At 31.8% G+C, this 19,008-nt stretch overlaps 1 protein-coding gene across 1 annotated transcript; it reads right to left on the bottom strand.

Moving 5' to 3' along the window:
* Nucleotides 1–3,796: 3,796 nt before the first annotated feature.
* On the bottom strand, nucleotides 3,797–6,489 carry LOC110707123. The gene is made up of 3 exons (XM_021885136.1): nucleotides 6,351–6,489; nucleotides 5,483–5,995; nucleotides 3,797–4,554 (listed from the first exon to the last, which is right to left on the bottom strand). The coding sequence occupies exons 1-3, from the start codon at nucleotides 6,457–6,459 to the stop codon at nucleotides 4,031–4,033; spliced, it is 1,146 nt and encodes a 381-aa protein (XP_021740828.1). The 5' UTR covers nucleotides 6,460–6,489; the 3' UTR covers nucleotides 3,797–4,030.
* Nucleotides 6,490–19,008: the final 12,519 nt, after the last annotated feature.

The raw sequence follows: 19,008 nt of genomic DNA, 5'->3' as shown, positions 1-19,008 counted from the left end.
TGGGTTGGTACAATGTATACCACCTATCTTGATCCGTCATACAAGAAGATCGACCAAACCATTATTTGTGAGCTCAATGCAACTATATGCAAGTGGTAGGTCGTAAATTACTTCACATGCACTCTAATGGAGGACTTGAACTTGTAAGGAGGGACATCATCGCATTGTTAATTAATTATGCATTACTCGAAGAAAAAATTACACATATTTGTAACAAGTGTAAGTGTGTATATATACTTTAACTAACTAATTAAGCTAATTTTTCAGTGTACAATAATGTTCTATTTGCAATGGTTGTGAATTTGTGATGTCGACATGAATTCATCATTAAAAAAGATCAATTTTGCATCGAAACAATGACTATATTTGCTATTAAAGTACTTGCAAAATTATAAAAATAAAATAAAAAAATTACAATATAATAATATTTGCCGAACTCACCATCGCGAGGGGCGGTGTTAACTGGAGAAGCAAAATAACTGCTGCTGCTTATCAACAAAATGAGCATAACAAGGCAAAGATTTTGATAAGAAGCCATCATAATTTTCTTGTATAAGAGAGAAATAGAGAGTGAAATAGGGAGAGAAAGAGATCCCTAAATTATGCAATTGCAATGAACGATGGAAAATAAACCATATAAATAAGCTGTTAATTCACCATCATGATACTAGCATTGATTGTGAAATAATGACTTGAGAAATATATGCCTTGAGAGGTGTTAAGTTGTCTCCTTTTTTGCGTTCTAGGTTTTATTCTCTTAACTTTTTTACTTAACTATATATTCAATTCGTTTTATTTAAAATATGCATTGCATGAAAGCGGATAGGACACAAACACAGAGAGGTAACAACAAAAGAGATTGGGATCGAGATACAATATATTTAATTTTGTTGTATTTACATGTATGTAATTTAGTGTATTATTGGAAAATGATACATTATTCATATATAGTCAAATGAACATACATGTCTTATATATATTTAAACGACTAAATAAATGAATTGAATAAGTAATAAATTCAGTGGTGCGTTAATAGATATGTGTCGATAATAAGTTCGATATTCATAGACAACAGATACGACGCGAGTAATATCATATTGAAAAGTAATTAAATATTCAAGATAATGAAACCTTTTAAAATTGATTATAAAAGTAGTCTTCAAGTATTATTCAAAGAGTGAAATTAAATTAAACTGGTGTTGGAAAGTGTCTGGTTTGTGTCTACAAATTTAAAGCAAATAATGAAATAAATTAAATCTACAATGTTGGGATATGGCTAACAATACAACGATGCATGTGAACCATGCATCCATGCATCTTCCAAATGAAAAGTCAACACCTCAATATAAAAAAATATAAAAAAGTCAAAGCAATCAAATTATGCATTCGTTGAACTTAAACGGACTTAATTTGTATTTTGTAAGCTGTTATTACTTATTAGCTCATTCGCCTCACTGTCTCATAAACTTGAACAACACTATACTATACATGATTCTCTGGTTCTGTCAAAAAAAAAAAAAAAAAGAAATAAAAAGAAAGATTATCTAGTCGGTACACTTAGGTTGTAAGTCAAAGGGTGTAACTTTATAAGTGGAATAAATGAGCGATTTCCCTTAATATTGTTGAAACAAAAATAAATTCTCATTATGCACCGATTTAAAAATAAATTTTCAAAATACCGTCCATGTAAGATTGGTTCTTAGTTCAGCTTAAAACAGGTAATATCATCAACGGTATAAGTTAAAACCGCTAATAATATTAGTGGTTTTACATGTTTTTAATAGAGGAAAAGAGACCTGTTTTTAGTAAAATCGGGTCTCTTTGAACTTTCAGTGTAATGTTCCCGCTCTCTTTCCTGCTTTTGGCTAATGGATGTGTGAGTTAACTAAGGAGGCAAGGAGAGCTGTTTTTAGATAAAATGAGTCTCTTTTCTTAAACTGCTATTGCCATTAACAGTTTTAAAATTACAACCGCTATTGCCATTAGTGGTTTTAAGCTAAACCAAATGAAAAAAAATTAACACCCAACCGCTATTGTTATTAGTGGTTTTAAGCTAAAGCAATGCACAAAGAGAATTTATTTTTATTTCAACAATATCGTGGGAAATCACTCCTAAATAGCTAGTAGTCATATAAGTTAAATTACATGATAAGATAAGTACACTTAAATTAATTTGTAAGTCAAATGAGTTATTGGCTTAGATTTATATAGGCACGTGACCTCATGCAATCGATAGGCTGGAGTAAGTCAAATTACACCAAGAGTACCTTAGAAGTGTGTCGTTAAAAAGTATTGACCTTTGAGTTGGAAGTCTTGTTAGTGTATGAGTAATTTATGATTATCAAAACAACACAAATTTAAAGACAATGATAATTGATCATTCATATAAGAGTACAAATACAAGCAAGTAGGAGATTTTAGAGAAACAAAGAGGCTGACGATCGAATTAGATCCATAGAGGATCGGACGAGTTACCTCCATGATTAATTATCACAAATGAAATTGAGCAACTGCTTCAAGTGATTGTAGCATACTAATGCAGTAATGCTAACGCTAACACTAACACTAAACTAATCTAGGCTGCTATGCCTAGAATGCTAAGAACTAAGAACTAAGAAGGGCTATAGTAAATGTTAAATGTAATTTTGATTGTTTGATCTGATCTGATCTGATCTGATGTCTGGAATTCTAGATCTACGTTCTGCTATAATAGAAGTCTTATATATCAATTATCAGAACGTGGGATGACGATTCTCTGATCTTGCAGTTATTTTCCTTTCTTCAGTGGTCGTTACTGGTTAGACTGCTCTTTCCTTTGGTGCTTATACTGTTGAAAATTTGGCTGAGCTTCCTTCTTTCTTTCATTAGGATGTTTGATTTTATTGCTAAACTTTGTTGACTCTGTCCATTGTATATTTGGGTTGTATGGTCTTTATTATTGGGCTTTATTGATTCCAAAGTCCATCATAGATTGAGCCTGAACCTTTAAAGTCTTAGTATAATACTATGTAATACATGGTAATGTGGAATAATTAATGGTCGAAATTGTCTAAATTCAAACAGAAGTATATGTATGTTGTGTTTGTTGTTCAAGATCATTATCATATACGGAGTATGAATCCTATTCTGATGTCAAAAACGTTACTCTATACAGAGTATATCGTTAACTAAGATGATCTTTATACAACGAAAAAAATGAAAATTTTACGGTAGTCGTTTGAAATATAACTACCATAATCTTTTGATGATTATATGGTTTATAATTGACATATTTTTCTAAGTAATTAATTATATTACTTTATTAATGGTATTAAATAGTATTATCAACATTTTTTTGATTTATCAAATTTTTAGTTTCATTTATGTAATTTTTATTCTTATTTTACAGTTTCTCAAAAAATATTTATTATATGTCGAATGAAAATTTTCAAAATTTATACTACCTCCGTTTCATATTATTTGCAACAATTAGACACTTTTCACTCACACTTTATGTCAAATCGTTTTGCAAATAATATGAAACGGAGGTAGTATTTACATTGTAGATATTATAAGACTAATTATGGCTATTTTATAACGTGAAAAAATGAACCGATCATATTATATATCATTAAAATAATACGGTAGTCATTTTTCAAACGACCACTATAAAATCATCCAAAAATGAATGTATTGACGTTGAAGTTTATTCATGGTAAAATATATATACATACTAGTGCATTGTCTAATAAAAATTCAAAAGCTCCATGTTACCTTTTATCAAGTTGTTAATTGATTGATTGATTGAAACCCACATACAAAATCATAATAATCACTTTTGTAAGCAAACATATAGTGGTTTATTCAAACAGACTTAATGTTACATAATTAAGAAATTAACAATATTTTAAAGATTGAGGACTGATTATATACTCTAATAATTTAGATGAGCACACTCTCCTATCACTTAATTTAAGTATGATCGCTATCATACTTGTATATGTGACTATTAATTTCCGATACCAGGATTCAATTTTACGATCTCTTGCAATTACAGAGCAGGTACAACCTTAACATCATCCAAGACAGGACCACAGAAACGGTTGGTATCATCAATAGTAGTATGATAAAACACACTCCAAAATGCTATCTTAGTTCTAAATGAGACAGCTTTGAACCTAAAATTTGCATAAGCAACACCACCTTTGCCTTGAGACTCATACTGAGCTTTGATGGTTTCTTTATCGGCTGCTGCTTCGACCGCCATAGAACCAATGCAACCATTTTTGGCATCACCAATAGTGAAGGTAAGGTTATAAAAGTTGTTTGGTGTTGTATCTATGTCTTGAGATATGGCATTTTCTTTTCCTCCGACTAAGAGTTCAACAGCAGAAGCTCCTGATGGTATAAAAAAGTCTTTTGAGCCGATATACCTAATGGTATACCGGGATTCGATCCTCCAACCTGGGAGTGGAGAAATAGGGTTCAAAGAGTATGGATGAATGTAGACCCCTGTTGTGAAATTCTGTAAAATATGAGGACCAATTTCGAAGTTTCCATTTTGTATGAGGTTGCCTGCAAAAGGAGTGTAACCAGAGTAAGTTCAAATTCATAAAATTTAACTCATCCTTACATAGAAGAGAAATGTATTACTATCAGCTTTTCTTTTTTAGTTCCTCTCAATTATGAATGTAGCTTTGATTAATAAATTTAAGAAAATCACATTATAGAAAGTAAGAAATTAATTAAATACTATTAGATCATACAAAAATTGAATAGATGTTGTCACAATAGAAATTAGAAATAAAGTAAAAATAAGGTGTAAAATTCAAAAAATCGATGAAAATTGAAAATGTTTGCTTGAATCAAAGTAAGAAGTGAGGTGATTCATGATTGTTGTAATTCTGTAGGTCCTCGCCATGTCCAAGTGCACGGTATATGCTTGCACGCTTTAGGAGTTTTACATACTATCTCCGTTTTTAAAAATTCGACTCACTAACTATTCATATGGTTGAAACAATATAACTTTGACCACATTCTATATATGCATGTAGAATATTATTAGATTCTCCTTAATATAAATTTTCCAAATATCAACTTTGTATTATTTTCATTAAAGTTATTTATGATCAAAGATGATGTCCACGCAAACGCAAAAGTAAGTCGAAATTTTACGAATGGATGGAGTATAATTGTTTGTGGGGGGTGGTCTGAGGTCAATTAACCCCAATTAAAATTGAAAATTTTGGGAAATCATCTCATAAATTTAAGAATTTTTCATAACTTTTTAACTAATTAAACCTAAACATCAAATTAGATCATCAATTTTACTTTGACACCACTAAATATTACTAAATACTCTGTATTTCTAAAAACGCCATCGGTCCCTCTTCCTCTTGTAACGCTCATGAAACCATATTCAACAATTAACAAAGAATAGTATAAAATAAATTATGAAAATTGATTGAACTAACTATTGAATGATTAAGACAGTAAAAATTACCTGATGTTTGAGGTGATGGCAATAATTCCTTAACCGCAACAGCTTGTATAAGTGGTCCACAAGCGTAGTACTTTGGGTGACCAGTTGGGTTAGAAAACATAATGAAAGCAGTATTACTAGAAAAGGCCCGAAATCCCCAAGCAAAAGTGTCTGCTTCTTTCCTTGAATATAATGCTTTATTAGGAAATGCAAAATCTGCTGTATCACTATAAGAAGTTGTTACCCTAAGATACATATCTAGTGGACAAGTCCTTGTTGCACTAAAACTAACAGAGTAGTATGCCCATGGCTTCACTCTAAGGTATTGTAGTATGTATGCCTCGCTCCCTATGCTCACCGCGCGCACGCCCTGTGGAACGTCGAATGTAAACCCGACTCGTTTAGGTCCACCTGATACGTATCGTACTTCACCCTTCTTCACCCATTTGGGGAGGGAGTATTTTCCTACTATTGTTGTTTTTTTGAGATTTGATGGGTTTGGTGCTTCATCAAAATTCCCATTTGGTAGAAGACCTGTTAAGAGGGAACAATTGGAAATTCTTAGTTTGTATTAGCTAGCGTATGATTCATGTCGAATAATAAATATATGAAGTATATACCAAGCAAAGTTTAGTCTAATAGAAAAATTTGTCGTCATCTTACAACTAAATTGTTGTATGGGGACAAATGAGCTGAGACTACAAGAGAATACATTATCGTTACTAGTAGAATGGAACATGTATAAATTTGAATTATGTTAGCACTTTATTTTTGCACTTTAATTGGTGAAAACACGTATTAAGCACAACACTCTTATAGAATTTCTTATTAAGATTTAATAGATTTTCATACAAAAATGCTTAATTACAAAAAGGTAGGCTAAACTCACCGTCACTAGGAGCAACGCTCACTGGAGCAAGCTGAGCAGAAATATAAGTAATACGACTATTTATCATCAATAAGAGTATCACAAAGCAAAGAGAATGAAATGAAGCCATTGTTTTTCGAGAGGAAGAGAGGAGCCCAAATGTGCAATGAAACTGGATAATGAGACTAACACTATATAATACTCCGTACTTGTGTTACATACGGATTAGTAATTAAGAATTAATATGCAAGCTACAATTGAGTTTTAACTTGTGAAAAGGATTTCCTATTACAATTTATAAAAAAGAAAGGTATATACGTATAATACTTCGTAAAAGATAAGACAATCTTCTCTTAATATTGTAAGCCAACATATAAAATAAGAAAATTTACTACTCTGTCTGTGTTTTAATAAGTGTTACACTCCTTTTCTTTAGCAAAAAAACTACGTTTTAATATTATATATTTCTCCTTTTATGGTCCCTACCCAAACCCACTACTACTTTTTTTTTTATTATTATTATTTCTTTCATCTCACAATCATTACTTTTTAATAAACTAATAACCCCACCATCTTTCTTTTACAATTTTTTAATATTCCAAACACCCCACTTACCTCTTATTTTATTTAAGTCAATTAAATTGCCTAAAATTATGTACCGATTAAAGTGTAATACTCATTAAAACACGGAGGGAGTACTCGTATCTTTAGGTGTACTATGTGTTTTGTGTAAGGAATTCAAATTCAGTGTAAACTGATTTGCACGTGATCCGATTGATAAAGTCTCCTCTTTAAGAGATGACTTTGATCATTTGCAAATTGCAATACCAAATACATATCCAATAACTCAAATGAAGTAGCAGACAATTTATCTAGGAGTAGTGTGCACCATGGGTCACGTATATGATATATTTATATAGAGAGTAGTAATCCATTTACATAAAAAATAACATTATTATATATATATATATATACACACAGACACATACCATTAATTAGCTAGGCATTATCCTCTACGAATATAATTTCCAATCTACTACTTGTTATTACTCTATTAGTACATGCATGATGCATGTGCACTAATATTTATAGCACTTTCATTCTATAACTTAGTCCACTTCTTCCCTTATTAAGTGCCATAGCTGATGCCGGAAAATCCAATAATATACATGTTCTTATCATCCACCATAGACCATGATTTGTCCCCCGAACGTGCTTCTATATTGATCGTCTATATGTATATCAAAATATCATTTAGTAGCGGTGATTTTAATAAGGGATGTTCACGGATCTAAATTCTAACATCATAATTATTGAGCTGAACCAAAATATTTCCTAGACTCGTAGACCTAACTAGGCTGAAAAGTCCGGCATTAAATCCATTAGGAAAAGGCCTTGATCTGATATCTGACCCTGGTTTCAATTTGGCCCAATTGTTTCTTGGCCCAAAGAATTGAGTAACCCATTAATTTTTAAATTCACACTCCAACAAGGCCCAACATTACCAGAACAAACCCATAAAACTAAAAGTTCTAAACCCATCTCGAAACACAATTCAGATTTATTTTTCATTTTTTTTTTAATAAATATTGATTCATAAATATAAAGTCATACAATATTTACAAAGAGATTTACATCTAATAAATATATAAAAATAAAATTAAATAAAAATATTCTTTCAGCAGAGCTACGATCGTTGTTGCAAATCGTACATTATTCATACTTTTTTTTCATATCGCTGTGATTTACAGCCTTCTTTGACGAGGGGGTCTATCGATCTGTTGTAGATGTAATTCGTCTTATTGTAAACGAATAATTAACTTTTTTTTCTTCAAAAAAAAATAAATTAACTTTTATTTCGATTCCGCACAAATCTTTACCCATGAAATAACTTGTACCATACTAAACTCAAAAACAAAAACAAAACTGGAACAAAGCCCACCTTAGGGGCACTTATTATAATCAAACCCACGATAGAGGTACTTACTACTTTCAAAGAGTGTAGATTTATTGAACTAAACAACAAAAACATAAACAAACTAAAGGAAAAGGGTCGAAAATAGCCAAATTTCCGGAAAAATTTAACCATTTCTGACCTATAAAACACTTTTTTATTTTTTAGGAACCCTAGAGAGAAAAAATAGAGAGGAGACATTCATTTTTCATTAAGACCCCCATGAGCTAATCAGAATACAATTACTCGTTCTATCCCATAATTTTTTTTTTCTTTTTTTTTTTTTGGTGCCAAAATTGTGCTTGTTTAAAATCTTTTCTAGTTGTCTTTAAAATCATTTGTTTTCACCAGAACTTCCCCCCCCCCTGATCTCAACGTTCATGCATGATTAATTGCAGACTAATCTCAACTTGCTTTAATTATATTCCTTAGAAACAGATAAGAGTTGAATTAGTAAAGTTGCTGCACCCTTAGACTCTACTTTTCTTAATTTACTTGGAAAATGAGAAACAAACACTATTATGAAACAGAGGGAGTACTTTGTGTAAGTTTTAATTTTTTTTAATTTATCTGAACTTATTTGGATTCATTAAACTTTATTAGAATCTATTATAGTTTGTTTGGGTAATGAAAAGGGGAGGAAAAGAAGGGGAGGGAGGGGAAGAGGAGAGAAGGGAAAGGGAGGGGAGGGAAGAATAATGAGTTTTCCCTCTAAATCTCTCCAATGTTGGAGAGATCAAATTCTTACAATTTAATCTCTCCATTTCTCTCCCCTCTAATTTCCTTCATCCCTAATTATTGTTATCCAAATGAAAAATACTTCATCCCTCCATTTCCCTTCCCTTCCTTTCCCTCCATTTCCTTCAATCCAAACACACTCTTATAGTCGTAACTTGAATTTAGATATCCATATCCCTTATATATTGATATTTATTAGACCTTATTTAAATTATTCTTCTTGAATTTAACTTATCACCCCTTATTATAACTTATATTACATATGACTAATTTTTCTTGAGATTAATGGACATGAGGTGAAAAAATACGCGTTATAGTTTTGAGAAGGATTTTTTGTCAGAAACTACCTAATAAAACCTAAATTTTGTGAGAAACTACCTAATAAAAAAATGTTGGAAGAAACTACCTAATAAAAGGTAAACTGTTGTAAGATACTACCTTTGGGCGAATTTCCACCGTTGACCTAATTTTACAGCGTTAACCCACCTCAAAGCACTACTGAAACCACCGCGGAGGTTGGTTTTCAAGGTGGTAAGGTTATGTTCGGGGTGGTTGGAAGATATCTGAGTTAGTGAGGGTAGTTTCGTGCTTCAGGATGGTGGTTTTTGGGGTTAGAGGTGTATTTTACAACATTTTACCTTTTATTAGGTAGTTTGTTACAACATTTTACCTTTTATTAGGTAGTTTCTTACAACATTTTTTTTATTAGGTAGTTTTTCACAAAATCTAGGTTTTATTAGGTAGTTTCCGAATACAAAGAAATGGATATTTCATACAATTTTTCATTTTAAACATAATTATTTTTTTTTTTCAAATTTTCGAGTATCCATTTGATTTGCTTGTTCAAATGTTATTGTTGATGTAAATCAATTGCATATATTAAATGGCTTAATTCAAACATTATTTATGAAGTTCGAACTAACTAAGTACATAAATACACTATATATTCATATTAATGTTATTAATCTGTTGTCCGCACTCTCTACGTTAATTATTTTTTAAGGGTATAACTTGTACAAGCATGTACATAGTATATAGTAAAATCAGTCCATAAATATAAGTTACCCTCAGTTAGAGTTTCCAGTCAATTAATATAAGTTACCCTCGGTTTTCCTGTACATTAATATAAGTTTCCTTATGCACATTACATGCAAATTTTATAATACAAATTGTGCCGGTATAAATTTTGAGCAGTAAAAATGCCAATTTAAATGAACAAGATTTCATAAATCATAACCATTTATGCTTTGATATAATTAATTACTTGGGATGAACATGAAATGAGCATGATCCAACAAGAATGAAAGGGATGGAGAAAATGATGCCCCAAATAGGAGAGACAAATGATGATACAAAGCTCATGATGCATGTCTGCTAAAAGCTAAAGCTTCTTTCTCAATCAATTCTCTATTAGATTCCCACACTGTAATGCTATCTGCTTTATTTTCCCGCCATCCCCCACAAACCCCTTTACCTTTTCCACCTCTTTTTATATATCCGCATATGTTCGGAATTAATGGTCACATTTACTAATTTGAAAAATTATTGTTTTATTAATTAATAAAATACGAATTATTTAATTACAAATTATGATTGGTCAAAAATAGGAATAAATTTACGTAAAATTTATGATTGCAAATTGGTCTCAATATGTCAATACTTGAATTTAATAAACATGTATTATAATGAGTAGTGTTGTTAGGGTGAAAGTTCGGTTTACAGTGTGGTTTATAGTCTAAACCGAAACCAAACCACATTAATTCGGTTTTGGGATTTTTCAAACCACACCGTACCATATTACTATTGAAATCGAACCAAACCACACCGTTTTAAATTCGGTTTTTTAAAAGTAAATCGAACCACGCCGAAATTTTTCATCCTCTTCCTTTTTGCCCATCTAATTGGTCATTCACTCCAACATCGCCCACATTGGTTGACATTCTAGGACATAAAAAAACACAAGTTTTATTATTTTTTGGCTTTATATATGTAGGGAAGAAATTAGTATTGGGCTAGGCTATAATTTGGATATGGGCCACAATTCGGTTTGGATTTTGGTTTTTGGGTTTTCAAATCTTAAAACCGAAACCAAACCATATTAATTATTCGGTTTTGGGATTCCTCAAACCGCACTGAACCATATTAGAAAAAAAAAACCGCACCACATTTCTAATTCGATTTGGTTTACAGTTTGGTTCGGTCTTAACATGCATTAGTTTCACCCCTAAGTGTTGTAGAATGACTAGAATCATATCTTCTTATTTTATTATAAAGATTTTGGACGATGAGATACTTCGATCCGTATTATTTTTACAAAGCAGTGGCAGATTTAGGGGATACACAGAGGTACAGCTGTAACCCCATTCCGTAGGAAAAAAAGAACTTCTAACAAAAGAGACCGCCTATGTCAAATAGGCGGTTTCTTAGATACTGTTACGTTTGCCACAATTGAGCAGCCCGCCTTTTTGTTTTAAATTCAAAGAGATCTCCTATTTAAAAACTGGTCTCTTATATGATATTTTAATATTTTTCTCACTGGACTAGTACTTTGGATCCAAGAGACCTATTGTTACAAATAACAGGTCTCTTAGGTGATATTGTTCATTTTTTCCATGGTTGATTAGTACTTTTGATCAAAGAGACTTACTGTTACAAACAATAGGTCTTAGATAATTTTTTATTTTTATTTTTTACTTACAACCATATTTAGTCACTCAATTATATTAATGGTCTATTAACTCAAAATTTAGTTAGGAAAAAAATATTATGCTCCACATATTACTTTGTATTTTGTTAATTTTTTTTTTATTAAACTTAATTTTTTTTATCCGCCACTAATACAAAGGGTATAATAATCAACTAATTTTATGTTCTTTCCACCTTATTTTCATTGATTTATTCATATATGTTTAGAAAAAAAAAACAAGAGTTAAACAAGTTCAGTCCACAAATATAATAATTCTTAAAAATAATCAAGTTATGATATAATAAGTTTAAACAACATAAAATTAGGAGATTAAGACGAATCATACATGATTTTAGAGGATAAAGAAAGTACTCTCTCCATTTCTGAAAAATTATCTGCTGTATTTTTTTGATAGTTTAAGGTCTATGACCATGTATTATCTACGTACTAATTTATCATTATTATGAAATTTATTTGTAGAATCTTGTTGAATTGTACAAAAATTATAATAAAATATAAATTCAAGACGTGCATTATAGACCTTAAAAAGTTCAAATAGAACAATTTTTAAGGGACGGAAAGAGGAGAATATACCATCACCATTAATAATTTCATTAATTTGTTTGAAGAGTGTGGCAAACTGGCAATCTCTTTTGAAAGTGGGGCTTGTTTGCACCTTGGCTCTTGCACATGGTATTGGTTGAGGGGTACTTCCAAGTGGTGTCAAGTCCATCCCTAAGAAAAAGATAATAAAGAAAGAAAGAAAAAGATTTTGATTCGGATCTGTTTTTTTATGTTGCTCTTCGTACTAGATAATTGTAAAAATCTACTTTGTGATATATGTTTGTTTGTGCCTAAAGATGTTTACATTTTGGCTAGGTAGGTCAATCTTAGCATCTATTTATTCTATAACCTAACAAAGGATCAATTAATTTGTTTCTTTGTTTGTGTCCAGCTTAATAATACTATCCGAGACATATGATAATATTGCATTGTATTGTAATACAAGAATTACATATATTTCAACCAAAATCAATCAATTGATAGGACATTGAAAATTATTTATGAAGGAACCCCGATTTGCAAAGAGATTAAAATTTTGATTACAAAGTAACAAAAAATATCGTTTATAGGCTTTAAATCGGGCATCATTCTTACAGAGTTTTTGACACTTTGCGAAGGTATTAAGGAGTCAGCTTTTTATCTTTGTCTTAAACACCTACGGAGTAATAGAGAAAATAAACAATCTTTGTGTCATTAATTAATACACTAAAACATCATTAAATAGTTCTCTTAGTCATTTCACTCGTACAATATTGCGATTTGCGGATAGACATATTCTCTTCTTTTCGATTTGATTTCTTTCCACCATTACAACTGAGAGGCATAATCGTGGACCTCATAGTTAATTATGGCTAACGTCATCACTCCCCCAAGCTTAATTTCTTTAATTCAGGAGTTCTTTTATTATAATTTCATAATTATGAGTTAATTAAGTTGGTCCTACGTTATTTAGGGACAAGCTAAGCTTAGTTTTCAAATTTTCATTTCCTTATAATCGGTATAATAAAATATATAATATGTTCCTCAATCACAGCCAAAGACCGAAGATGGCCTACCAACAAAGAATATGACATTTTTGGTTTTGATCCTAATGTAGCCATTCAGGCAAGGAGCATTCTAGGCATGTAGCAGAGAACCCGTAAAATTATTCCTCATTGATTGATTTTTTGTAAATTTTTTTAAAAATATAATACCCGTTTATTTCAGCTTATTTTTGATAAACTAGAATTATTTTTACTGAACTGAAATTATTTTTGCTAAACTGAAATTATTTTACTAAATTGAAATTATTTTTGCTGAACTAAAATTATTTTTACTGATTCTCTATTGTATTTTTTCTATAAAATTACTGATTTTTACTAAACTGAGATTATTTTTACTAAAATAAGCCGAACTAAAATTATTTTTACTGAATTAAAATTAATTTTTACTGAATTTTTTTTTTTTTAAGGTGAAGTGAACAGGACCTAAGACTAAAGCTAATTATATGCTTAAGTTAGGGCATATTTTATTTGCTTAATTACGTGTAGTTTAAATACAATAATGATAAATGTAATGCATATTTTGTTAAGATTTGAACTATCATGTATGATTCTTTCTTATATTATACTTTGTAAGAATAAGAATTGAATGATACAAGTATTTTACGTAATTGATAGAGTATAAAAATCGATAAATCCTGGGCTTTAACCATCCGTCAAAGTTTTTGGTCTGGTTTATCTTTTTCATATGGTATCAAGTGTGAATAATGAAAGGGAAGCTCGCCTAGCACTAATACATGGTTTGGAATCAATCTCCATACGCTTATGTCATATATAGGCCATGTTGGATGACGATTAATTCTCAATGATAATAGCATCAAGATAATCAATTATGCTTTCAACGGTTTTTTTACTTCAAATAAACTTTTTCTCTCAATCGTTTTACGGAGCCATCATATTTAAGTATGTTTGAGTTTTTCACCTAATTTGACGAGGAATCGAAAATGTATTCAGACTCAGACCCAGTTTTTTTGGACTTATTTTCAGTTCACCTATCCCAACTCAATTCATTATTCAATTTCAATTCAGCTCAGTTAATCAATTTAGTTTAAAAGAACAAGGTCTCACTTCTATATCTCAATGTTATTTATAATATGGCTTTAATTATAACTTACCAAAAAATAGGCCATAACGATTTACTTATTTTCTTCTTTTCAAAATGATTTATTATTTGTATAATTAAACTAGAACTAGAGGACATGAGAGTTAAGACGAAACATTCCTATCAAGCCTACAGATAATTAGAAAATAGATACCAATTCAAACGGAAGAAGTAGAGAAAAATTATAATTATAATAGCTGTATGTATTTGTAATTATTCTACAGTTTTGCAAATCTGTTACTCCTAGACTCCTAGTACTAAAGTGATACACGATTGTGGGAATCTAACAAGGCCCAAGAGCATGTGGTTGTGTCAAAATTGGATTAAATTGTTTTCGGAAAACCATGGATTAATACTAAATGCGCCAAAAAAAGAAAAACATGGATTAAACCTAGACAGCAAATTAAATTGAAAACACAAAGTTTTAAATAAATTGGGTGTACTATAAATACCGTACATAGAAATTAAAATTACCCTGAAATAATCCGTAGTTATCTTGATATAAAATAAAAAGTTACCTATATGACTATATGTCTTCAAAAAACAAAAGTTACCTATTTTTTATTGATAAAGTTACTCTTTTTACAAAAAAAAATTGGTCCGTAAAAATCACTCGTAAAGCATATGTTATTTCAATGAATACTACAAGAGGGGGGGGGTGAATTGTAATATGACAGATTTGTCAAACTTTTTGCGGAAACACAAACAATTAAGCTTAAGGAACTTAAAGTGCAACAGAGATTTTACGTGGAAAACTCCTTGGCCCTAATCAAGGAGAAAAACCACAACCACAAAGATTTTAGGAAAATATTCTTTACTAAAATAGGGCAAAGGCCTATTACAAACTAAAGACTCTTATTTTAAGTTCCTCAACTAACTCAAAGCCCCAAGCAACAAGTCATTCAACCTGTTAGCCATCTCTTTCTCTCTTCTCTTCTCCTAGCTTTACTCAAAGCTAAAACAGAAGTTCACTCAAACTTCCCAATTCCCCAAAATACAACTCGAAAGAATTAACTCTAGTATAAGAAAATAAGAACACTCTAATTCACTAGTGTGGAATTGGACTCTTAACTCTGTTAAAGAAAATAAAAGATAAAATCTATTTGAGCAAGCTAGGGTAAGTTTTTCCAACTGAAATAACCGACTATTTATAAACCTATTTACCTTAGGAAAAATGCTTTGTGCAGCTTAACCTTAACGCCACTACTCTCTACCCACTAAGGGGGTGTTTGGTTTATCAAGTTGGAATGGATTGGTATGCAATCTTATACTAAAGAGGTATGGATTCTAAAACCCATACTATTCCAAAGTTGTTTGGTTTTATTGTCGGAATGAGTTCCATCCTTCATTAATAGAATGGATTAGGAATCTTAGGGGGAGGGGTAGGTATGGGATTCCATGGGTATGGGGGGGGGGGGAGGGAGTTAGAACCCCTTAGGTATGAGATTCCATTACTAAAAAATCTCAACCAAACAAAAAAGTACATGGAATGGATTCCAACTCCATTCCAAATGATCCATGCAACCAAACGACCCCTAAGCAGATCATGTCCTAAAATTAAGGACATGAACTCCTTAATGCGCAACCATGACATGGAGTAAGTCATGGAGAGTAGTCCGCAAGTTTTGGAAAACTAAAACTGATTGTATTTTGCAACATATTTTTCGAATAAAAAAATATAAAATCTTTTCCATACTTTTCAAAAAGATAAGAATTAAACCAACTGTTTTCCTGAATTTAAGCAACACATAAAATTATCTTTTAGACCAATTCCACACAGCTAATTTAGAGTATGAACTTAATATTAATACAGTTAGAAATTTAGAGTGTGGTAGGAGAGAGCCCTCTCCTCTATAAGGAGAGGTCGCAGCTGATAAGCCACGGAAAGCTTCGCCCGCGGCCTTATGTGTTGCGCCTGCGGCATGGGCGCGGCAGCCATCTCCAGAAACTGAAGGAAATATGCACTTCCCTTTGTCTGTGCCCGCGGCCAGCCGGCTAGGCCCCGCCTGTGGCCCTGGCAGCCGCGCCCGCGGCTCAGCGGCAATTGCAATTTATGTCGTTCTTTTAATCAAATTGAACGAGCGAAGGGGATAAACCAAATATAATTTTCAGTTTTCTTTCTTCCCAAAAAGAGTCTCTCTCCACAATTTCTTTGAAGAAACTTGCAATCTCTTCTAGAAATCCTCTATCAATTAAGTTTGTTTTGAGAATTTAATCATCTTACTACAATTCTTAGTGCGAAGATTGTATTGTTTGTCTATTGTATCTCAAAGTGACTTTCCGGTTTCAACCCAAGTACCGTGGTGGCATGGGGCAAATAATCACTTTAGGAAGTGTTTACACGCCTTAGACGAGTATCCGGTATTTAAGACTCACGTGGTCCATGGTATTCTCATGTTCTTGTTGAATTTGGTTTGGAGTGAGGCAAGTGTGTATCTTTCATACTTGTAGTTTAGTTTGATTTCATTTGTAATTTTTATTTTAGACTTATTTTGCTTGGATTGTATCAGTAATTGAATATTTACAGACATTGTAATTTTCTTAGTTTCCCTTTTTGTTGTACTAGAGTTTGTACAAGTAGGAGTATTTCCTAACAAATACAACATAAAAATATTTTAGTCTTCATGTTTCTGTGATGAAGTATTTACTCCGACACTTCTGTTCCTTTAAAGGAACTTCTCTTCTCTGGTGAAGCTTCTACTCCGAAACTTTTGTTCTTAAGGGGAACTTCTCTTCTCAAGGCTCCAACTCTGAAGCATCAGTTCCTGTGAGGGAACTCTTCTCTTTTGGATTACTTTGTACTGTGCAGTGCTATCTTATTCCTTATGGAATCTTCGCAGGACAACTCAATTCTCCTAGTCAAAGCATCTGATCACACTCTTAAACAATCAAGCACTTATTAGTAAGCAAATAAGCTAGGCTGAGTCATCATCAAAATCATAAGATCAACAATATTCCCCCTTTTTGATGATGACAAACAAACCAAACTTATTTACAAGGAAACAAAGGTAATCCGAAACTAAGCAAAAATAAACACTAAGAAGCACAAATAAACTTTATTTACATATACCTGCTTGTAGAGAATAGACAGGTTGTGAAGACTTCGAATAGAGACCATAAAATGATTAAGTTTCATTGAGTTTGCACCTTTTCCCCCTTTTGGCACTATTAAAAACCAACACACTTTGCAAAATATACCATAACACAACACCAATCAAAGTGGTTTTGTTGTTGAGACAGTAAGCATGCATAGAGAACAAATATTCACAAAGCATATATGCATATTAAACATAGACATTAATCATCTAAAACCGATTTAAAACATCGGCCAATTGTACCAAATTCGCAAGTATAGTAAAAGATAAAGTACCCAATAGTTATAGACCAAAATAAATTGTTTCCAAAAGTAGAGATAAATAAAATAACATCAAAAGGAAAGGGGCAGCAGGATAGGATAGGATGAGAATCAAGAAGCAGTGCTCTGGTCATCATCTACAGCAAGCTCATCCAACTTCTTGAGACGTGAGACACCACATCTTGGACAATGGATAGCTTGGTCTTCTCAGTGCTTGTGACCAGCTTCTTCATGTCTCCATTCAGCTTAAGGAACTTAAAGTGCAAGAGAGATTTTACGTGGAAAACTTCTTGGCCCTAATCAAGGAGGAAAACCAATACCACAAAGATTTTAGGAAAAGATTCTTTACTAAAATAGGGCAAAGGCCTATTACAAACTAAAGACTCTTACTTTAAGTTCCTCAACGAACTCAAAGCCCCAAGCAACAAGTCATTCAACCTGTTAGTCTTCTCTTTCTCTCTTCTCTTCTCCTAGCTTTACTCAAAGCTAAAACAGAAGTTCACTCAAACTTCCCAATTCCCCAAAATACAACTCGAAAGAATTAACTCTAGTATAAGAAAATAAGAACACTCTATTTCACTAGTGTGGAATTAGACTCTTAACTTTGTTAAAGAAAATAAAAGATAAAATCTATTTGAGCAAGCTAGGGTGAGTTTTTCCAACTGAAATAACCAGCTATTTATAGACCTATTTACCTTAGGAAAAACGCTTTGTGCAGCTTAACCTTAACGCCACTACTCTCTACCCACTAAGCAGATTATGTCCTAAAATTAAGGACATGAACTCCTTAATGCGCAAGACCATGACATGGACTAAGTCATGGAGAGTAGTCCGCAAGTTTTGGAAAACTAAAACTGATTTTATTTTGCAACATATTTTTTGAATAAAAAGAAAATAAAATCTTTTCCATACTTTTCAAAAAGATAAGAATTAAACCAACTGTTTTCCTAAATTTAAGCAACACATAAAATTATCTTTTAGACCAATTCCACACAGCTAATTTAGAGTATGAACTTCATTCTCATACTTACATAAATCCTAAAACATAAAAATATTTTAGTCTTTATGTTTCTCTAATGAAGTATCTACTCCGACACTTCTGTTCCTTTAAAGGAACTTCCCTTCTCTAGTGAAGCTTCTACTCCGAAGCTTCTGTTCCTTAAGGGGAACTTCTCTTCTCAAGGCTCCAACTCTGAAGCATCAGTTCGTGTGAGGGCACTCTTCTCTTTTGGATTACTTT

The sequence above is a fragment of the Chenopodium quinoa genome, unplaced genomic scaffold (genome assembly GCF_001683475.1).
Source record: "Chenopodium quinoa cultivar QQ74 unplaced genomic scaffold, ASM168347v1, whole genome shotgun sequence".
In the NCBI taxonomy this organism is placed as follows: domain Eukaryota; kingdom Viridiplantae; phylum Streptophyta; class Magnoliopsida; order Caryophyllales; family Amaranthaceae; genus Chenopodium; species Chenopodium quinoa.
Note: the sequence above shows the minus strand (reverse complement) of the source record. Positions and strands in the feature narration are given on the sequence as shown.